The following is an 18,911-nucleotide window of genomic DNA, read 5'->3' as shown; positions in this document are numbered from 1 at the left end:
GTATGTTCTGTTTTATTTATTTGAGAGAAAGGGAGAGAAAGAGAGAGAGAGAAAAAAAGTTGCCTCCTGTACATGCCTGGGGATCGAACTCGAAACCTAGGTATGTGCCCTGACCAGGAATTGAACCTGTAACCTTTTGACGTATGGGCAGATGCTCCAATCAACCCAGCCACCTGGTCAGGGCTTGCTGGGCACATTTAAATTTTGATAAACAAGACTATATGGCCCTTTGAGAAGACTGTGCCTGTTTACTCTCCCACCATCAGTTTATAAAAGGGCCTGTTAATCTCTCTACTCACACTATCTCACATTTGTCAGTTATGGTAAACTATTTTCTCCCCAGCCTGCTGTGTGCTTTTTAAATTTATTTATGGTGAAATGGTTACTTGTCAAGTGCTATCTTATTAGATCTCTGCATCACTTAATCCCACTGACCCCATTCTCTTCTTTCACCTGAACCTCTCTTGGTTTCATTTGTTACTTTATTCTCAATTAATTCCTGAAATCAGATGTTCCTCTTCTCTACCTGCTCTCCCTAGGCCAGCCCACCTCCTTCCTTGGCTTTGGTGACCACCCAATTTGTCAGTATCTCTCATACCTATAATTCCCAACTTCTCTTTGAAGCTGTCTCCTCAGCTCAAACTCTTACATGCACTTACCTCATAAAATCTCCCGTGAGGTTCCACAGATGCTGCAAACTCACACGTACTTCTCTCCCAGAGCTTCCTCTCATCCATGCCTGTCCCCACATCTCACACTCACCTCCCTCTTTCTCTCCTTAACATCTCTCTTAGTTATCTTCTCCTCACATCTTCCCTGGCAGGGTTAGGCAACACTTCATTCTCCCTGAAGCTACTGCAATAGTCAGGTAATAGCCCAGGCTCCATGGCTCAGCAGTTGAGCGTTGACCTATGAACCAGGAGGTCACGGTTCGACTCCTGGTCAGGGCACATATATGCCTGGGTTGTGGGCTCGATCCCCAGTGTGAGATGTGCAGGAGGCAGCCGATCAATAATTCTCTCATCATTGATGTTTCTGTCTCTCTCTCCCTTTCTCTTCCTCTCTCTGAAATCTATATATATATAAAAGTCGGGTAATAGCTGTGGATTCCACAGCCCACAGCCGGGCTGATTTAGGATACCAGCCATGTCACTTACTGGTTGTAGACCTCGGGCAAATATTTATTTATTTATTTATTTTAAACATATTTTATTGATTTTTCACAGAGAGGAAGGGAGAGGGGTAGAGAGTTAGAAACATCGATGAGAGAGAAACATTGATCAGCTGCCTCTTGCACACCCCCTACTGGGGATGTGCCCGCAACCAAGGTACATGCCCTTGACTGGTATCGATGAGTCCGCAGGCAGATGCTGTATCCACTGAGCCAAACCGGTTAGGGCTTGGGCAAATATTTAATCTCACCAGGTCTCAGTTTCATCAACTGTAATAGGGGGATAATGAGGGCACCTATTGTTCTGTGGATTCAATGAGTCTACATGTGTGAAGCACTTAAAATGGTGCTTGGTAGTGTTGGCTGTTGCTGCTATTGTTACTACCACTATTCTCCTAAGTACTCTCTGCCTCAAGTCTTCCCCCCTCCATTTATCCTCCACTCTGCTACTAGAATGATCTCTCTAAAGTAAGGACCCCCATTACCCTCAGTGTCATACTCCTGACTTGTGTCCCTGGTGCTCCTGCATCTGATCCCTGTGTGCTTCTCCAGTCTCATTTCAGGCCACACCTCCTTGAACCCTTAACTTCAGACACAGGGAACTACTTGCACTTCCCCGAGGAACTGTTCTGGTTCCTCCTCAGGGACTGGCATGCATTTCCTTCCCCTGGCATGCTCTTTCCCACCCTCTAGGTCTGGCCAACTCCCCCTTTCCTTTCAAATCCAGCCCAGTGGTCACCTCCATGGACAGCACACCTGGGCTTCCTCTATCATGTCTTCAATTACAGGGCTTTGTAATCATCTGTTTGGCTGCTTCTGACTCCACACTGTGAGGTTTGTGAAAGCAGGTATCATTCTTTATAATTAAAGGCTAATATGCAAATAGACCGAACGGCGGAACAATTGAACAAGTGGTCACTATGATGTGTGCTGACCACCAGGGGGTACACACGGAACATGGTGGGCGTGGGCAGCAGGAGGTAGAGTGTGGAACATGGCGGTCTTCGGTCACAGCGGGATGATGGAGCAGGTGAGCAGGGGCGCCAGACCAAGGTAGGGTGCTGCTGGTTGCTGTCATTGGGGCGAGCCTCTGGTGGTTACTGAAAATTCTTTGCTCCCATGCTCTGCGGTTCCACCCAATGCTCACACCTGCTGCTGGCACCAGAGCCGCTGCTCTTACTTACTGCTGGCGCCCAGTGCCGGCCCCGATCACTTGGCACTGTCAGTGGGTGCGAGCAGCAGCTGCAGGCCCCAGTCGCCCCTCAGGGCTTCTCCACCTCCCTCTGCTCCTGAGGGGTGATTGGGGCCGGCAGCTGCCTCTCACAGTCACTGCCAGCGACGGCCCTGCTTACATCTGCTGCCGGCACTGGAGCCGCTGCTTGCACCCACTGCCGGTGCTGGCCCCGCTTGCACCTGCAGCTGGCACTGGAGCCACTGCTCACACCCACTTCTGGCACCTGGTGCCGGTCCCAATCACCCCTGAGGGCTTCTCTACCGCCCCCTGCTTCTGAGGGGGGATCGGGGCAGCAGCCACCGCTTGCACCAGCTGACGGCACCAGCCCCGCTTGCACCCGCTGTTGACGCCAGCCCCAATTGCTCTGCGCCATCAGCAGGTGCGAGTGGGGCAGGCGCCGTCAGCGTGTGGGAGCAGTGGCAGCAGGAGTGGGGCTGCCGGCAGACAGGGGACTGGGGGCTGCAGTGGAGGGGCTGGGCGGGGGTGCAGAGGATGGGCCGAGACCCACCACTGGTGCCCACTGCAGCCTTGAGGTCCACAGTTCCTTACAAGGTGCACGAATTTGTGCAGTGGGCCCCTAGTGTGTGTGTGTGTGTGTGTGTGTGTGTGTGTATGCAGGAGCTGCCCCCTGGTGTTCAGCACGCTCCCACAGGGGGAGCGCCACTCAGCCAGAAGCCAGGCTCACAGGGAGTGGGCCTAAGCCAGTGGTTCTCAACCTTTCTAATTCCGCAACCTTTTAATACAGTTCCTCATGTTGTGGTGACCCCCAACCATAAAATTATTTTCATTGCTACTTCATAACTGTAATTTTGCTACTGTTATGAATCGTAATGTAAATATCTGTGTTTTCCGATGGTCTTAGGCAACCCACAGGTTGAGAACCGCTGCTGTAGAGCCTAAGACCATCGGAAAACACAGATATTTACATTACGATTCATTAACAGTAGCAAAATTACAGTTATGAAGTAGCAACGAAAATAATTTTATGGTTGGGGGTCACCACAACATGAGGAACTGTATTAAAGGGTCGCGGCATTAGAAAGGTTGAGAACCACTGGGAGCCATCAGTTGGACATCTCCCAAGGGCTCCTGGACTGCAAGAGGGCGCAGGCTGGGCTGAGGGACGTGCCCCCCACCCCCCGAGTGCACGAATTTCTTACACCACACCTCTAGTTAGAGAAATAATTGTCGCCCGGGGCACCCCCAGACTGTGAGCACAGGGGACCCTCTGGGGAGTAGTGTTAAGCTAGAGGCTGATTCCCAGCATTGCCCTCCTTTGCTCCCAACCAGGGGGACTTTTCTCCCATTCTTGGCCCCTGATTTCCTCCTGATGAGTTCTCATCCAGGAGCATCTTGCTTCTGCTTTGAACTTAGGCTTTTCTGCTAGGTCCCCTCTACCCCATTAGTTCACCAGGCAGGTCTGAACTCCATGTTCTAATAGAAGTATCTGAGCAAGTGTGACCTCCAGGAAGGCATGCTGATTCTTTTTTTTTTTTTTTCTTCTTTTTTTTTAATTGATTTTTTTACAGAGAGGAAGGGAGAGGGATAGAGAGTTAGAAACATCGATGAGAGAGAAACATCGATTAGCTGCCTCCTGCACACCTCCTACTGGGGATGTGCCCACAACCAAGGTACATGCCCTTGACAGGAATCGTACCTGGGACTCATCAGTCCGCAGGCCGACGCTCTATCCACTGAGCCAAACCGGTTAGGGCGGCATGCTGATTCTTTTGACCTAATTGCTCTGGGAGTCCCAGCTCTGCCCCCTCAACCCTTCTCTCCCTCCATTCCCTGACCCTCCCTGCCCACCTTGTTGCTGACTCTGCTAAAGAGAAGTTCTCATCAGCTCTCCAGGGCAGGAACTGCTGTTGCAAAACTCTTGCTCCATAAGATGGTAATGGGATGCAACTCTAGGTGGCCCTGACCTCGAGAGGCGGTCCACAGGCTCTAGTCAGAGCCACAGAGTTGCTCAACCACTGCAGAGGCTGTGGCAGTCCTGTGAGGCATGGGACAGCCTGCATACCTGCTTGGGGCCCGAGAGTCTGCCCTATTACAGAGTGGGGCCCATGCTTCTTCATAAACAGTATTTTCGGAAACACCACAATTGGGTGCCCAGTGAATGAAACGAGTTGTGTAAGACTTCTTGGACAGTCAGAGGATATAACTTGTGCCACAGAGCTACACGAATCCTTAATGTCTTTATTAAAGTCTAGCAAGTGAGCACTGAATAAATAGAGTCACCTAGACCAGTGGTCGGCAAACTGTTGACAAATGAGTTTGCCGACCACTGCCTTAGTACATTTAATAATGTACTAATGTCTTTAACCTGAAGTCAAAACTTCTGGATAAGGGTAATGCCTTACGCAGTGGTCAGCAAACTCATTAGTCAACAGAGCGGCAAACCGTGGCTCGCGAGCTGCAGTTTGCCGACCACTGACCTAGACTAAGCCCCTCCCTCTAGCCTCACAACTTGGGACTGTTTAATTCACCACAGTGGTTGGAGGGGAAGGATAGAGAGGCCCAAGTTCCATGTCTGTGTCTCTTCTCCTGCCCCCCAAGCCAAATGCCCTGGGGAGCAGCTGGGACGCCCACACCCTGCTGGTGGGATGATACAACATATAATGTTTATGGAAAATAACTCAGCAGTTTCTTAAACACATACCTGCCATATGAACTGACCATTTCATTCTTAGGTATTAACCCATGAGAAATACAGGCATATGTCTACACAAAGATTTGTACACAGATGATTATAGGAAACTGATTTGTAATAGCTTCAAATCAGAAACAACCCAAATGTTTGGCAACAGGTAAATGTGTGAACAGATGGTGCTATATCCAGGCGGTGGAATACTACTCAACAGTAAAAAAAGGAACTGTGAGTATGAACAACAATGTGTATGAATCTCAAAATAATTATGCTGAGCGAAAGAAAACAGACCATATGATTCTATTTATATAAAATTCTAGAAAATGCAAACTGGTCTTTAGTGAAGGCAGGTAAGTGGTTATCTGGGAGTTGGGGGAGGGGAGGAGGATGGAGAGATTCCAAAGGGCAGGAGAAAACTTTGGCACTAATGGATGCATTCATTATTTTGAATATGGTGGTGACTTCATGGGTATAAATTAAAGTAAAAACTCATCAAATTGTAAAATTTATGTTAAGTGTGTTATATGTTAGTAGTGCCTCAGGAAAGATGATAAAAACAAAGCAGGACAAAAACAGAGCCCGAAGCAGACTCCAGACAGGATGCTCCTGAGGACCCTGAGACAGTGCAGTGTGGTGAAGGGCGGTCTGGGTGAGGCGAGAGTGTGGAGGAGAAAGTCAAGGCCATTGGGTCTTATTCTTAGTCAAGGATTTTCTGAAGCCAAAGGGACTTTAGAGTGGATGACGCCCGACTTCCTCACATTACCAAAGAGCCCAGAGAGCTGAGTCACCCAGCTCATCAGTGGGAGATGCAGGGCTTAAGCCGTCTCCTGACTGTCAGCCTGGCCCTTTCCACTCTCCACACCACAGTCTGGCTCCTTGAGTGCCATCTGCCTAAGTCACCAAGTTCTGGAAGGTAGTACTGGTCAGATCACAGGTGCTGAAAGTGCTGAGGGGAGGGTGGAATGGATGGCCAGTCCTGGGTGGGTCTTGGTTAGACAACCTGGGCTTCTCCTTTCTGGGCACAGGGTGGGCAGCGGCGCTCTCGCTTCTTATAATCCAGAGAGCAGGCATGGCAAACCAGGCCTCCACACAGCCTGGGAGCAAAGGTGGAAAGAATGGGGAGCACATGGGTGTGTATAGGGAAGGGGGTCAGGGGGTTTGAGTATCTTCAAGTCCAACTGTCTCTCTCTCATTTCCTAGCAGAACAGCCCTGGCGCTGTTCCAGGAGGCCTTCCCTTTCTCAAAGGGTGACCCGCTGCCCCACTCCTCTAGGGTCCTCTAATTCCAAATGGCAGGTTCTCCTGATGGCCCACTTCCCTCTCTCCTGCTGCTTGTCCTGCCACTGTGTTCCCAGAGGGAGGCCAGGGGAGCAGCTTCCACTGTACATGAAATCTCTTCCCAGACGAGAAGCCCATTAATCAATCTATTCTCAGAAGGTTGCACCATCCCATCTACCAGACGCCCTTCCTGTCTGACATTTCTCTGCTGTTCTCATTCATGTCTCTGCTAAGTTCTGGGTAATATGAGTGGCCAGCTTTAAGTAGCCTTTCATAGATGCCCAGTTTCTGTGTCCCTCCCTTCCCTGGAGTGGGCAGGGGACTGTGGGCTGGTGGAAACTGGGCTGTCCCACCCATTACCTGCATGGGTACCGCCGAGACAGCCGGCCAAAGAGCTTGCTACAGCTGACACAGCATCCAGGGGCCACGGAAGAGAGTTGCTGTACCTTCTGCCATAGGTTGTCCTTCTCTCTGATGGGTAGATGGAGGGGGAGGGGAGGGGGAGAGAGAGAGAGAAAGAGAGAGAGAGAGAGAGAGAGAGAGAGAGAGAGAGAGAGAGAGAGAGAGGAAAAGATATAGAGTTGGAAATGGCACAGATAGAGAGACAGAGACAAAAAGAGATGGAGAAACAGTGGGGTGGAAAGACAGACATAGAAATGGGGAGGGAGACAAAGAGGGACAGAGGGAGACAGTCACTCAGAGAGAAAGGGAGTCAGGGAGTCGGAGAAGGAGACAAAGACACATGGAGAAGTACAGAGACAAATGCAGTGGGAGAAAGACACAGGGAGAAAGATGCAGAGACAGGGACCAAGACACAGATAGAGAGGGAGAGACAAATATAGAGAAAAATGGAGAGAAAGAGACATAGCGATGGCGAGGGGGGGGAGGGGGGAGAGAGAGAGAGAGAGATGAAGAAACAGTGAGAGACTCACACACATAAGAGTGAGACTCCAATTTTTCCGGGAAGACTAGATGGATGGTGATAGGTCCCCGTGGCCCATCATAACCTTAACCCACTATTGAAGAACCTGTTCACAGCCTGCCTCCTCTGAGGAGTGCTCCCTGATGGTAGAGGGCCCTGGGCTTTCTTGCTCCAGACTCCTATAGCATATAATGCCTATGATCTTTTATTTGGCACTTGGTACAAACTGCTTTGGAGTTATAGATGTTTATGCTTCTCCCCCCACCCCCCCCCGCAAAAAAAGCCAACCCAAAAACACCCAACTCTATCTTCATTGTTCTTTTTTTTTTTAAAGGATGTGTTAAGAAGATGGGTTGTTTTGCCTGATTGGTGTGGCTCGGTGGTTGAGTGTTGACCTATGAACCAGGAGGTCATGGTTCGATTCCCAGTCAGGGCACATACCCGAGTTGCAACTTGATCCCCGGGGTTGGGGTGTGTGTGTCTGTGTGTAGGAGGCAGCCAACCAATGATTCTCTCACATCATTTATATTTTTATCTCTCTCTCCCTCTCCCTTCCTTTCTGAAATCAATAAAAATCTAAAAAAAAAGAAAAAGAAAGAAAGAAGGTGGGTTGTTTTAAATTTTTATCAGAATGATACATGCCTATGATGTAAAAATTGAACAACATAGACAATAGACACTTTCCCATTCTCTGTGGCAAACCACTTATATCTTTTAGCTTTTTTCCTGATAGTACTTTCATATTTAAGTAAATGCTCATATCCCTCCTTCTTGTTCTTTCAAGAGAGAACATCTTCTATAGAGCTCCTTACCTTGATGTCAGAGGACAGCTTATGATCATTTCCTCATCTTTCCTCATCCTTCCTCCCCATGTAGTTATATCCCTATTTTTGATTCCTCAATTGGTTACTACTGGACTTCTACAGAATATTTTCACACATTTATTTCTCACTCATTCTATTAACTATAGGTAGCATCTTAGGACTGCCATTCTGTAATACAATGAGGCCAGCATCCCTTTTTCCTCCCACCTCCTAACTTGTCATCTGTTCCTGCAATGTCCAGTAGGATAGCCACCAGCCACCTGTGGCTTTGTAAATTTATATGTAAGTTAATTAAAATTGAATAAAATGAAAACTTTAGTTCCTCAGTCATACCAGTCACATTTGAAGTACTCAATCACTATATGTGACAGTAGCTACCATATTGGACAGGACAAATATAGAATACTTCCATCTTCATAGAAAGTTCTATTGGATTCCGTTCTATATTTAATATTGTTTAGGTGGTAACATTTATGTTTGTTGTATAATTATAATCATTCTTTGTGCTTTGCCTTTAGGTGAAAAAAATCAGCGACTAGTATTTATATAATTAGACAATATGTAAGCATATTGCTTCAAGCAGAGCTATGTTCTATAATATTTCCCTTCTTGCCCTAACCAGTTTGGTTCAATGGATAGAGCATCAGCCTGCAGACTGAAGGGTCCCAGGTTCGATTCTGGTCAAGGGCATGTACCTTGGTTGTGGGCACATCCCCAGTAGGGGGTGTGCAGGAGGCAGCTGATCGATGTTTCTCTCTCATCAATGTTTCTAACTCTCTATCCCTCACCCTTCCTCTCTGTAAAAAATCAATAAAACATATTTAAAAAAAATATTTCCCTTCTTGGGAATTTGTTGTTTTTCTAGGACTTTCTAATTGCCTTTCTTTTACAGAGTTTTATTTTAATTTTCAAAATTACATTTATTAAAGTGATATTGGTTAGTAAAATTATATAAACTTCAAGTGAACAATTCTATGAGACATCATCTATATATTGCACTGTGTCTAATTGCCGTTCTTTGTTCCTTGCATAACTTGCCTTAACATAGCCTAATTATTATTATTTTTAAAAATATATTTTTATTGATTTCAGAGAGGAAGGGAGAGGGAGAGAGATATAGAAACATCAATGATAGAGAATCATTGACTGTCTGCCTCCTGCATGACCCACACTGGGGATCTAGCCCACAACCTGGTCATGTGATATGACCGGGAATTGAACTGTGCTCTCCTGGCTTCATGGGTCGATGCTCAACCACTGAGCCACGCTGGCCAGACCAGCCTAATTATTCTTGCCCACCCCAATTCTTCATATTAGGTATTTTTCTGATTCTCTTTCTTCCCTGAGACCTTTCTCCTGGGCCTGCAATACTTGTGCTACAGCCTGGACTGACTGCTTCCCTGCCTTGCTGCCCACTAGTCATGTTGGGAATTCCCTTTTGTTCTCTCCTGGCCTAGAGCTACTGCCTCCTGAATTCCACATCTTCTCCTTTCTTGGCTTGCTTCCTTGTTTTTCTGGGACACATCCTGAATTATCTTCTTAAGAAAGGCTGTGTGGGGCCGAAACCGGTTTGGCTCAGTGGTAGAGCGTCGGCCTGCGGACTGAAAGGTCCCAGGTTCGATTCCGGTCAAGGGCATGTACCTTGGTTGCGGGCATGTCCCCAGTAGGGGGTGTGCAGGAGGCAGCTGATCGATGTTTCTCTCTCATCGATGTTTCTAACTCTCTATCCCTCTCCCTTCCTCTCTGTAAAAAATCAATAAAATATATTAAAAAAAAAAAAAAAAAAAAAAAAAAAAAAAAAAAGAAAGGCTGTGTGGGATGTGACTTTTCTGTGATCTCTCTGTCTGAAAATGTCTTTTCCTCTATTGCCTTCCCCACTTAATCCATAGTTGAGCTGGACATAGAATTCTAGGGCAAAATTCAGCTTTTTTCAGAACTTAAAAGTATTACACCATTGATTCTTAAAATTTGTTATGTTCTACTTCTTTCATAAGTGGCCTGTCTTTTAGGATAGTCTTCCTATCTTTGTTTTACTGAAATTTTACAATGATGTATTTAGATGTGCCTACCCCCCTTTTCATTCATTGTGCTGGTCACTCAATGAAATCTTTAAGATCTATGTCCATTAGAACTGGGAAAATCTCTCATATTTTTATCTGATAGTCTTCTCTATTTTATTCTCTCTCTCTCTGGAATTCCTTTCAGTTGGAGAAGATATTGGAACTCCTGGATTGATTCTTTATGTCTCTAAATATTTCTCTCATGTGTCCCATCTCTCTATGCTTTTTATTCTACTTTCTGAGAGATTGACTCATCTTTCTCTTCAAATCCTAGTGAATTTAGAAAAATTTCAGTGATATTTTAATTTCCAAGAATGTTTCTCATCTTTGGGTGGTCGCTTTTCACAGCCTCTTGTTTCATGGGAGATGGAGCTTTCTTTGTTTATCTTTGTCTCTCTCCCTTCATCTTCTAGACTGACTGAAATGCTTACGAAAGCTTGGTTGCCATTTCACATTTAAGAAGAGGCAGAAAAGCTGGTGGAGCTCCAAGTAGAGCGCTGGGGTAGTTGACTCAGGCTTCCCTTTAGCAGGCGCTGGGCTGGGAGGTACCTGCCACACGGGTCTCTCAAAAGCCAGAACACACTGCTCTTTTATTTGGGGCATCTAACTTTCTCCAGATAAGGACCTTTGAATTATTTGCTTGGCAGAAAATCCCTCAACTGTTGGGTGTTGTGCAGTTGGGGAGGCAGGCAGAAAGCAGGGGGTGTACATTGGTCTTTTCATCCACTTCTTCAGTTAATTTCCCTGATTTCTGCACCTCATCTCACTTCTGCCATATGTGTTCCTGGTGTCTCTGGACCCTGAAGTTCTAACTGGGCTTCTCCATCCATTTTTTTTTTGGCTTCTGGAAATTAGCTGGAATCTCTCATCTCTGGTTGGCTTCTCCACCTTTCTCTCTGTTGTTAGTTTTTCTTTCACAATCATTTTAGTGAGATCTGAGGATGGAGAATAGATGATGTGTGGTTGGTCTAGCATCTTGATGCAGAAGTCAACCTCCTTGGCTCCCCCCACTTTTTACTTAGGGCCATATCTCCCAAAATGCTTATGCAAGGGACATTATCCTATATAATAAAAGGATAATATGCAAATTGTTCCCTAGACCTGGGCGTTTGACTGGGAGTTCAACCAGGAGTTTGACCAGGGGGCGGGGCCAGCTGGACCCCACCCGTGCATGAATTCATACACCAGGCCTCTAGTATTATATGGTTTGGGATCTTGGGGCAAATTTCCTTAGCACTTAGGAAAAACATTTGTCTCTTCTCACGAACTGGTATATTTCCTTTGAATGGACAGTGAATTTTAGGCAATTTTCTGTGTTTCCCTTTTTTATTCTGCTGTCAAGATGCTCAGAGCTAAGTTTTAATCCTACTCCTAACACTTTGGGAGTATATATTTTTCTTCTACCATGAAATCTATTTTTCTTTAACAGTCTTATATCTCGCTCTATATTTGTCTTTTATTGTTAGAGAACTTAAGTTATTTTGTGAGATACATAGCTAAATTTTTATATACCCCTTCCGCCCAGTTGACAGTTCCTTGGAGGACATCACTCCTTACATTTTTTGTTTGTTCTTTCAGGTTGATCACGCCTTTTCTCACCTTTAATATCACTTGTGCAAGAGGATTTAGTAGTAGATGATCTCGCAGGGTTCCAATTCTAATGGGACCTGCGCGCAGTGGTCTCTTCCTGAACTGGGTAAAGGATGACATACCTGTGAATTATCTCCCCACTAGACTGAAGAGCAGAGACCAGGCTTTACACATCTTCATCCCTCAGTGAGCTTAGCGGCTGGGAATTGATTCTGGTGAGCTCAGCCTTTGGAACCTAGGACAGCTGACCCAAGACAGGCCCATAGGCCCAGTGATCTGAGGAAGTCCAGTAGGCAGGCTGGTATAGGACATGCGATTACCTCTTGGTTAACCTGCCCCTTCTTCCAATTCCTTCTTAGCCTGTGGGTTCCTTTCCTTCTCCTAACTTTAGTAGGTATGTGTATATGTGGGCTGGGTTGGGGTGGAGGACATGCCTTAGAGTCAGAGGACTCTATGCAGTTTATATGCTGTGTGTCCTTGGTGGCCAAGTCAGCCTCTCTGACCCTCAGTTTGTAAAATGGTAATAATAGCAGGGCATTGCTAAAAAAAAAGGGAAATGAGTTACTACAGTGGTCAGCAAACTGCGGCTCTGTTGACTAATGAGTTTGCTGACCACTGGGATAGGGGCTTAATCACAAGGAGCAACAACAGCCTATAATTATTGGAATCGAGAGTCTAGGTCCAGGGGTGGGCAAACTTTTTGACTCGAGGGCCACAGTGGGTTCTTAAACTGGACCGGAGGGCTGGAACAAAAGCATGGATGGAGTGTTTGTGTGAACTAATATAAATTCAAAGTAAAGGAGCGGAGGGGAGAGCAAGAGAACCGGATAGAACAGCCGGATCCGGCCCACGGGCCGTAGTTTGCCCACGGCTGGTCAGTGGTTAGCAAACTCATTAGTCAACAGAGCCGCAGTTTGCCGACCACTGAGTTAGTATATACAAAAGGCCCAGAATCCTGCTTGGTAGTTGTTAGTGGAGCAGAATTTTTATTCCCCAGCCTCTATATCCCATACCATTTCCCCATTTGCACCCCTGCCCACTGTCCCCCACTTACTGAATCAGTTCCAGCACCCGCCTCTTCATGGCATGGATCAGGTCCCGCTGCCCTGCAAGCTCTTCCTCATACATGGCGTCCCTCCTTTCAGCCTCCTGCTGCCACTGCTCCAGCGCTGCCTGCAGACCGGCCCGCTCTTCCTGACACCTGGGCACAAAGGGGAGACTGAGTTCTGAGAAGAAAAGCTCAGCTTTGACTGAGCTAGGCTGGGCCTCTGCCTGCCAGGGAGCCCTGGGGGAGCTGGTGGTGCCCCCTGCAGTTGAAGTTCACCTCTCCCCCACCCCCACAGACACTACACACGATACATACACACACCACACGATACACATACACCCATACTATACACACACACACACCCCACTATACACACACACCCATATACACACCACTATACATACACACCCACACTCTTCATACACACATCACACTACACATACACCCCCCCACAAAACACACACACCCACACTATACATACACACACCACACTATACATACACATACCACACTCCACACACTATAGATATACATACCACCCTATACATATACCCCTCTACACTATATACACACAGACCACACTACACATACACATACCCCACATTATACATACACACACATTACACTATACACACACATTACATTATACATACACATACATACACACTTCACATTGTACATACACACATCACCCTATACACACATCACATCTACCGACCCCCCCACTATAAATACACTTACAACACAGCACATAACACATACATTGATAGCACAGCACACATACCACATGGCACACACACACACCACACACATCACATGTACTCACCACACATACTAGTACCACATACACTTACAAAAACCATGCACATTCTCAATATAGCACATGTCACACTCCACAAACACCACACCACACACCAAACTGAGTACTGTGTGGACTGATACATAGGCTGACTCCTCACCAACTTCAGAGAAATGAAAAGGGATCTAGTTTTGTGTCTTCCTTTAGAGGAGTCAAGCCAACATTTCTATTTGTTCTCTTTTAAAAAATATTTCCATTTTATTAATTTTTTAAAAAATTAAATCTTTATTGTTGAAAGTATTACATATGTCTCCGTTTTTCCCCCATTGACACCTTCTAGGTGCCCCCACCACCTGCCCCAGGCTTTCACCATCCTATTGTCTGTGTCCATGGTTTATGCATAAATGCATACAAGTTCTTTGATCTCTTCCCACCCACTCACCCTCCCCTGACTTCCCTCTGAGGTTCCGCAGTCTGTTTTATACTTCTATGTCTCTGGATCTATTTTGTTTATCAGTTTATTTTGTCCACTGGATTCCACATGTGAGTGAGATCATGTGATACTTGTCTTTCTCTGACTGGCTTATTTCACTTAGCATAATACTCTCCAGGCCCCTCCATGCTGTCCCAAAGGGTAAGAGCTCCTTTTTTTTTTTTACTGCCACATAGTATTCCATGGTGTAAATGTACCACAACTTTTTTATTCACCCATCTGCTGATGGGCCCTTGGACTGTTTCCAGACCTTAGCTATTGTAAATTGTGTTGCTATGAATATAGAAGTGCATACGTTTTTTCTGATTGGTGTTTCTGGTTTCTTAGGATATATTCCACTAGAAGTGGAATCACTGGGTCAAATGGCATTTCCATATTTAATTTTTTAAAATTACAAAATTGTTTTAATCTGGTACATATAAAACACACCTCAGAATCTGTAATTCATGAGCATATGAAGAAGTTAATTTGGGCAGCTGCTATTAAGAACCTTAGGCAAAGCTTCTAGAACTAAGACACTGTAATTTTCCCCTTAGACTCTGGACCATGTTTTGCTGATTGGGAGATGGGCCCCTCCAAAGATAGTCATTCAGTTTGTCAGAATTGTCCAACGGTATCAGATAGGGTGAAACCCTAAGTTTGCCACTCATTGGCTTTTTGGGAGTGCACAGACTATTCAAAGAGTAAGACGTGTTGTTGCTGCTGACATTATCAGAAAAGCCCGCATCCACAATCTTTGGGTCAGATTCCTTTCTACGATTGTGAGATAGCTCTAACTCTGACTCATCTTCTTCTGACTTTATTTCCACATAGTCATCGTCGTCTCCTTCAGTCTCTTTGAAATTGGAAAAATAGTTCTGTGTAGCTATTTGGGCACTTAAGGGTAAATTTTTATTTAATGCCAGAACTTTTGGTGAGTCCTAGAGAGTGAGATCTGAGCGTTTTCTAGTACCCTGTTGACACAAGTCACCTATACCTGGCAGCAAATCCTGGTGACTCCCACACCTTGAACTTTTGTGTAAAGACAACATCTGTTTCCTTCCCATTTCCTTAGGGTAGTTGATGGAGTCCGCTGACTTGTTTATTAAGATGGAGGAAGATGAGGATCTGTTATAAGGCTGAGATTTAGTGCTGATTCCTTTTTGACCCAAAGAGTTATAAAAATGGCCTTGACATGAGTTCTCCTTGTTGGGCTGACTGACCACACACTGTGTCTCTGCATGGAGCCCAGCAGATGGTTGGAGGTTTGCAGAGAAGGCACGGAGCAAGCTGTGGACAACTGTCTTAGGACATTTTTTGTGTTGCTCTCCAAAGTAGGATATTTTGGCTTCAAGTCTTTCCCTGGTCGATGACAGAAATCTGCTAATTCTCCATTACTATAGGTTGAATGCAATAGCCAATCCTCGCTACCATAGTCTCTCTGAATACAATCTGGTCATAAAGTTGGGAATACTCAGCACTCCTTGCACTGATGGTGGACCCACCCTCCTTGTTTCTTGTCTTCTAAGATGGCAGCCAGATCCTTGTGCACAGATTTATGTGGTTGGCTGGCCGGTGGCTGCTCCATCTCTGGGCTTTTCACTTTTAAAAGCTGATTTGCCTTCTTGATCTTCTGACTGTACTGCCTCGCCATCATAAAAACTTGGCTCTTGGTCTTATCTGTGGTATCCACCCCAGGGTCAGGGCTGTCCAGGTCTGTCTGGGACAGACTGCTGTTGACCAAGTCATAGGGATTTTCAATGGGAGGCACTTTGCTGGCCAGAGAGAGCTGGTTCAGACTCAGAAAGGAGCCTTCCTTAGACAGGAGGTCTTCTCCCAGTGGGCAGCTGGCCTGGCTGGCCCTGCCTGTCCTGTCCTGCAGTGTGACAGGGCCCAGGCTGCGTCCTGGCTCAGCTTGGGCATGCTCTCCGAGTGCAGCCTGTCTGGCACGTTGTCTTTGCTGACAGAAAATGCTGCGAGGAGTGGTCTCTAGCTTTGACTTTGTTTTTCTTGATGTAATTCTCCAGGTCATTCCAGATTTTGTCTGCCTCTTCCGACAGTTAATCAGATATAGACTTATCCGTTATGGGCAAGTTTCAGCTGAAGGAGTTATACGGCAATCTCAAGTAGTTGTTGTCCGAGGGTCGCTGGTGATAGAGCTTCTTGTCCTCGCTGAGCTGGAGGCTGTCCTGGGACACGAGGAACCTCAGGCTGTTGCAGCATGTGAAATTGGTCTCCAGGCCCAGGAAGGTGCTCCTCTTGGGACACATGAGGCTGCTGCATTTGAAGTCCAGTGAGGGTGGGTGTGGGAGCCAGATGGTGTCATAGCTGTTCTCCTCCATCACCTCAAGTTCATGTATGCTCTGGTTCGACACCTCCCGACCTGTCGGAGGCCCCCCTCTATTTGTGTGCAGAGGGCTCTTCTTGTGGCCAGTGTGCCCCTTGGAGAAGGCTAGCTTTGGGGTGCTCTTGGGTCGAACAGAGTCCCTGGCTGATTTGGGGGCAGTAGATTCAGCTGCTTCCCATTGAGCAACCATGAGTTTTAAGTCCTCATAACTTGTGTTATCATAGACATGGTCTATGTCATCCATAGTCAACTCTATAGATGACCTGAAGGGTGTTATTCCGTCCTGCCCTTCTGTTTTAGGGTCATTCTGCAGTTCCCTTCGGAGACTGTACTGAGAGCCATCACTGTCCCGGATTCTTATTTCCGGAGGGCACGTGTTGCTCTCGCCAGCACTGCTGGCCAGCCTGACCACTCTGTGGTCGGAGCTGGTGGTCTCTGTGGACTCAATCTGTCCCAGGTGCCAACTGCAAGGGCGACTGGAAGTGCTATCTTTGCACAGTCGGCTGGAGTTCAGATCTGAAGAGGAAAATGTTGGCACAAACATCTGGTAATCATCGTCCTCCTCCTCGTCCTCCTGGGAAACAAGGCTTGCCTGATCTGGTGGTCCATTCAGATGTTTCTGATGGCCCCACCCCCGCGAAGCACCCTGAGAATGGCAGAGCTGCTGGGCTGGCTGTTCCTCTGGGCGGGAGATGGTCCTGCCGACCTCTGCTAGGGAGAGCCTTCCCTTCTGGAAATCTTTTGGATGTCTTGTGCTGTTTCACTGGTCTTCAAAACTCTATGTGATCTTGAGGAAGGTTCCCATCAAAAACTAAGGTGAACATTAAGCTGTGTAACCAGGAGTCGCATAACACAACACCTGCCCTACCAACTTGTACAGCAATTTCCTTAGCATTAACTACCACCTATAAGCTAATAACGTTCAGTTTTCATGTTCTTATCCTGGACCTGTCCCAAGCCTCAGACCTCAAATGCCAGCTGCCAGTCTAACCTTCCTCCAGCGTTCCCACAGACCCAGCAAAATTACACGCCTCAACCTCAGCACAGCAATCTCCCCCATATCTGCCCCTTCCTCTGTATTTATCTTAGCTGTCATTGATTTTACCCTCCCAAGTTATTGACATCATTCTAATTTCTCCTGTTTTCATCCATCATCTTGTGGGATCCCATTAATGCTCTACCCCAGTCACTACTGTCTTAATCCAGTCTTCAGCATCTCTCACCTGGACCAGAGAGACTGCTTCCTTCCTAGTCTCCCTGCCTACTTCATTTTCCACATTGAGCCAGAATTCTGTTCTTAAAGGCAAATATTTAATTGCTTGATATCTTTCCATAGCTTACAGGATTGAGTTCAAACCCTTTATGTGGCCTACCCTCCTTTCATGATCAAGCCCCTCTCTGACCTCCAGCCACATCTCCTTATGTTTCACCTTGCACACCTCCACGTCCACCTCTACCTCCACCCCTACCCCCACACCCACCTCCATCCCCAGCTCCATCCCACGTTTTCGCCAGTGTGAACCACTGACAACCAATGCCCCCTTTAAGATATGCTGTCTCAGCCTCAGGATCTCTGCATGTCTATTCCCTCCCACCTGCCTCCTCGGCGCCTAGATTCCCTCCATATTTAATTTTTTGAGGAAGCTCCATACTGTTTTCCATAATGGCTGCACCAATCTGCATTCCTATCAGCAGTGTACTGGGGTTCCCTTTGCTCCACATCCTCGCCAACACTTGTTGTTTGTTGATTTGTTGATGACAGCCATTCTAATACGTGTGAGGTGATACCTCATTGTCATTTTAATTTGCATCTCTCTTATGATCAGTGACTTTGAGCATTTTTTCATATGTCTTTTGTCCATCTGTGTGTCTGCTTAGAAGTGTCTATTTAGGTCCTTTGCTCATTTTTAAATTGGATTGTTTGTCTTCCTTTTGTTAAGTTGTATGAGTTTTTTATATATTTTGGATATTAAACCTTTATCCGATGTATCATTGCCAAATATGTTCTCCCATAAGGTGGGCTCCCTTTTCACTTTGTTGATGGTTTCTTTTGCTGGGCAGAAGCTTTTTATTTTGATGTAGTCCCATTTGTTTATTTTCTCCTTGTTTCCTTTGCCCTATGAGATGTATCTGTAAACATATTGCTATGAGAGATGTCTGAAATTTTGCTGCCTATGGTTTCTTCTAGGATTTTTATGGTTTCTGACTTACATTTAAGTCTTTTTCCTATTTTGAGTTTATTCTTGTGTATGGTGTAAGTTGGTGGTCTAGTTTCACTTTTTTGCATGTATCTGTCCAATTTTCCCAACACCATTTATAGAAGAGAGTGTCTTGACTCCATTGTATATTCTTGCCTCCATTATCAAATATTAATTGAGAGTAATGGCTTGGGTAGATTTCTAGGGTCCCTATTCTATTCCACTGATCTATATGCCTGTTCTTGTGCTAGGTTGTTTTGATTACAGTGGCTTTGCAGTATAATTTGATATCTGGTATTGTGATCCCTCCAAATTTGTT

General features: G+C 46.1%; 1 protein-coding gene and 1 pseudogene across 2 annotated transcripts in view; both read right to left on the bottom strand.

The window, feature by feature from the left end:
- Positions 1 to 4,586: 4,586 nt before the first annotated feature.
- Positions 4,587 to 18,911, bottom strand: part of RUFY4 (RUN and FYVE domain containing 4) — a 28,202-nt gene continuing 13,877 nt past the window's right edge. The window contains exons 9-11 of the mRNA XM_080668707.1: positions 12,783 to 12,929; positions 6,693 to 6,803; positions 4,587 to 6,149 (exon numbers count right to left, since the gene is read on the bottom strand). Coding sequence (XP_080524833.1) covers positions 6,047 to 6,149; positions 6,693 to 6,803; positions 12,783 to 12,929 — 361 coding nt within the window. The 3' untranslated portion in view covers positions 4,587 to 6,046. The remainder of the gene's footprint in view (positions 6,150 to 6,692; positions 6,804 to 12,782; positions 12,930 to 18,911) is intronic.
- Positions 14,560 to 17,893, bottom strand: LOC308249512 (pleckstrin homology domain-containing family G member 1-like; annotated as a pseudogene). The gene is made up of 2 exons: positions 17,798 to 17,893; positions 14,560 to 17,189 (listed from the first exon to the last, which is right to left on the bottom strand). The product of its transcript is annotated as a pleckstrin homology domain-containing family G member 1-like (transcript).

Source organism: Plecotus auritus (assembly GCF_963455305.1).
Source record: "Plecotus auritus genome assembly, chromosome: 5".
Lineage (NCBI taxonomy): Eukaryota > Metazoa > Chordata > Mammalia > Chiroptera > Vespertilionidae > Plecotus > Plecotus auritus.
Note: the sequence above shows the minus strand (reverse complement) of the source record. Positions and strands in the feature narration are given on the sequence as shown.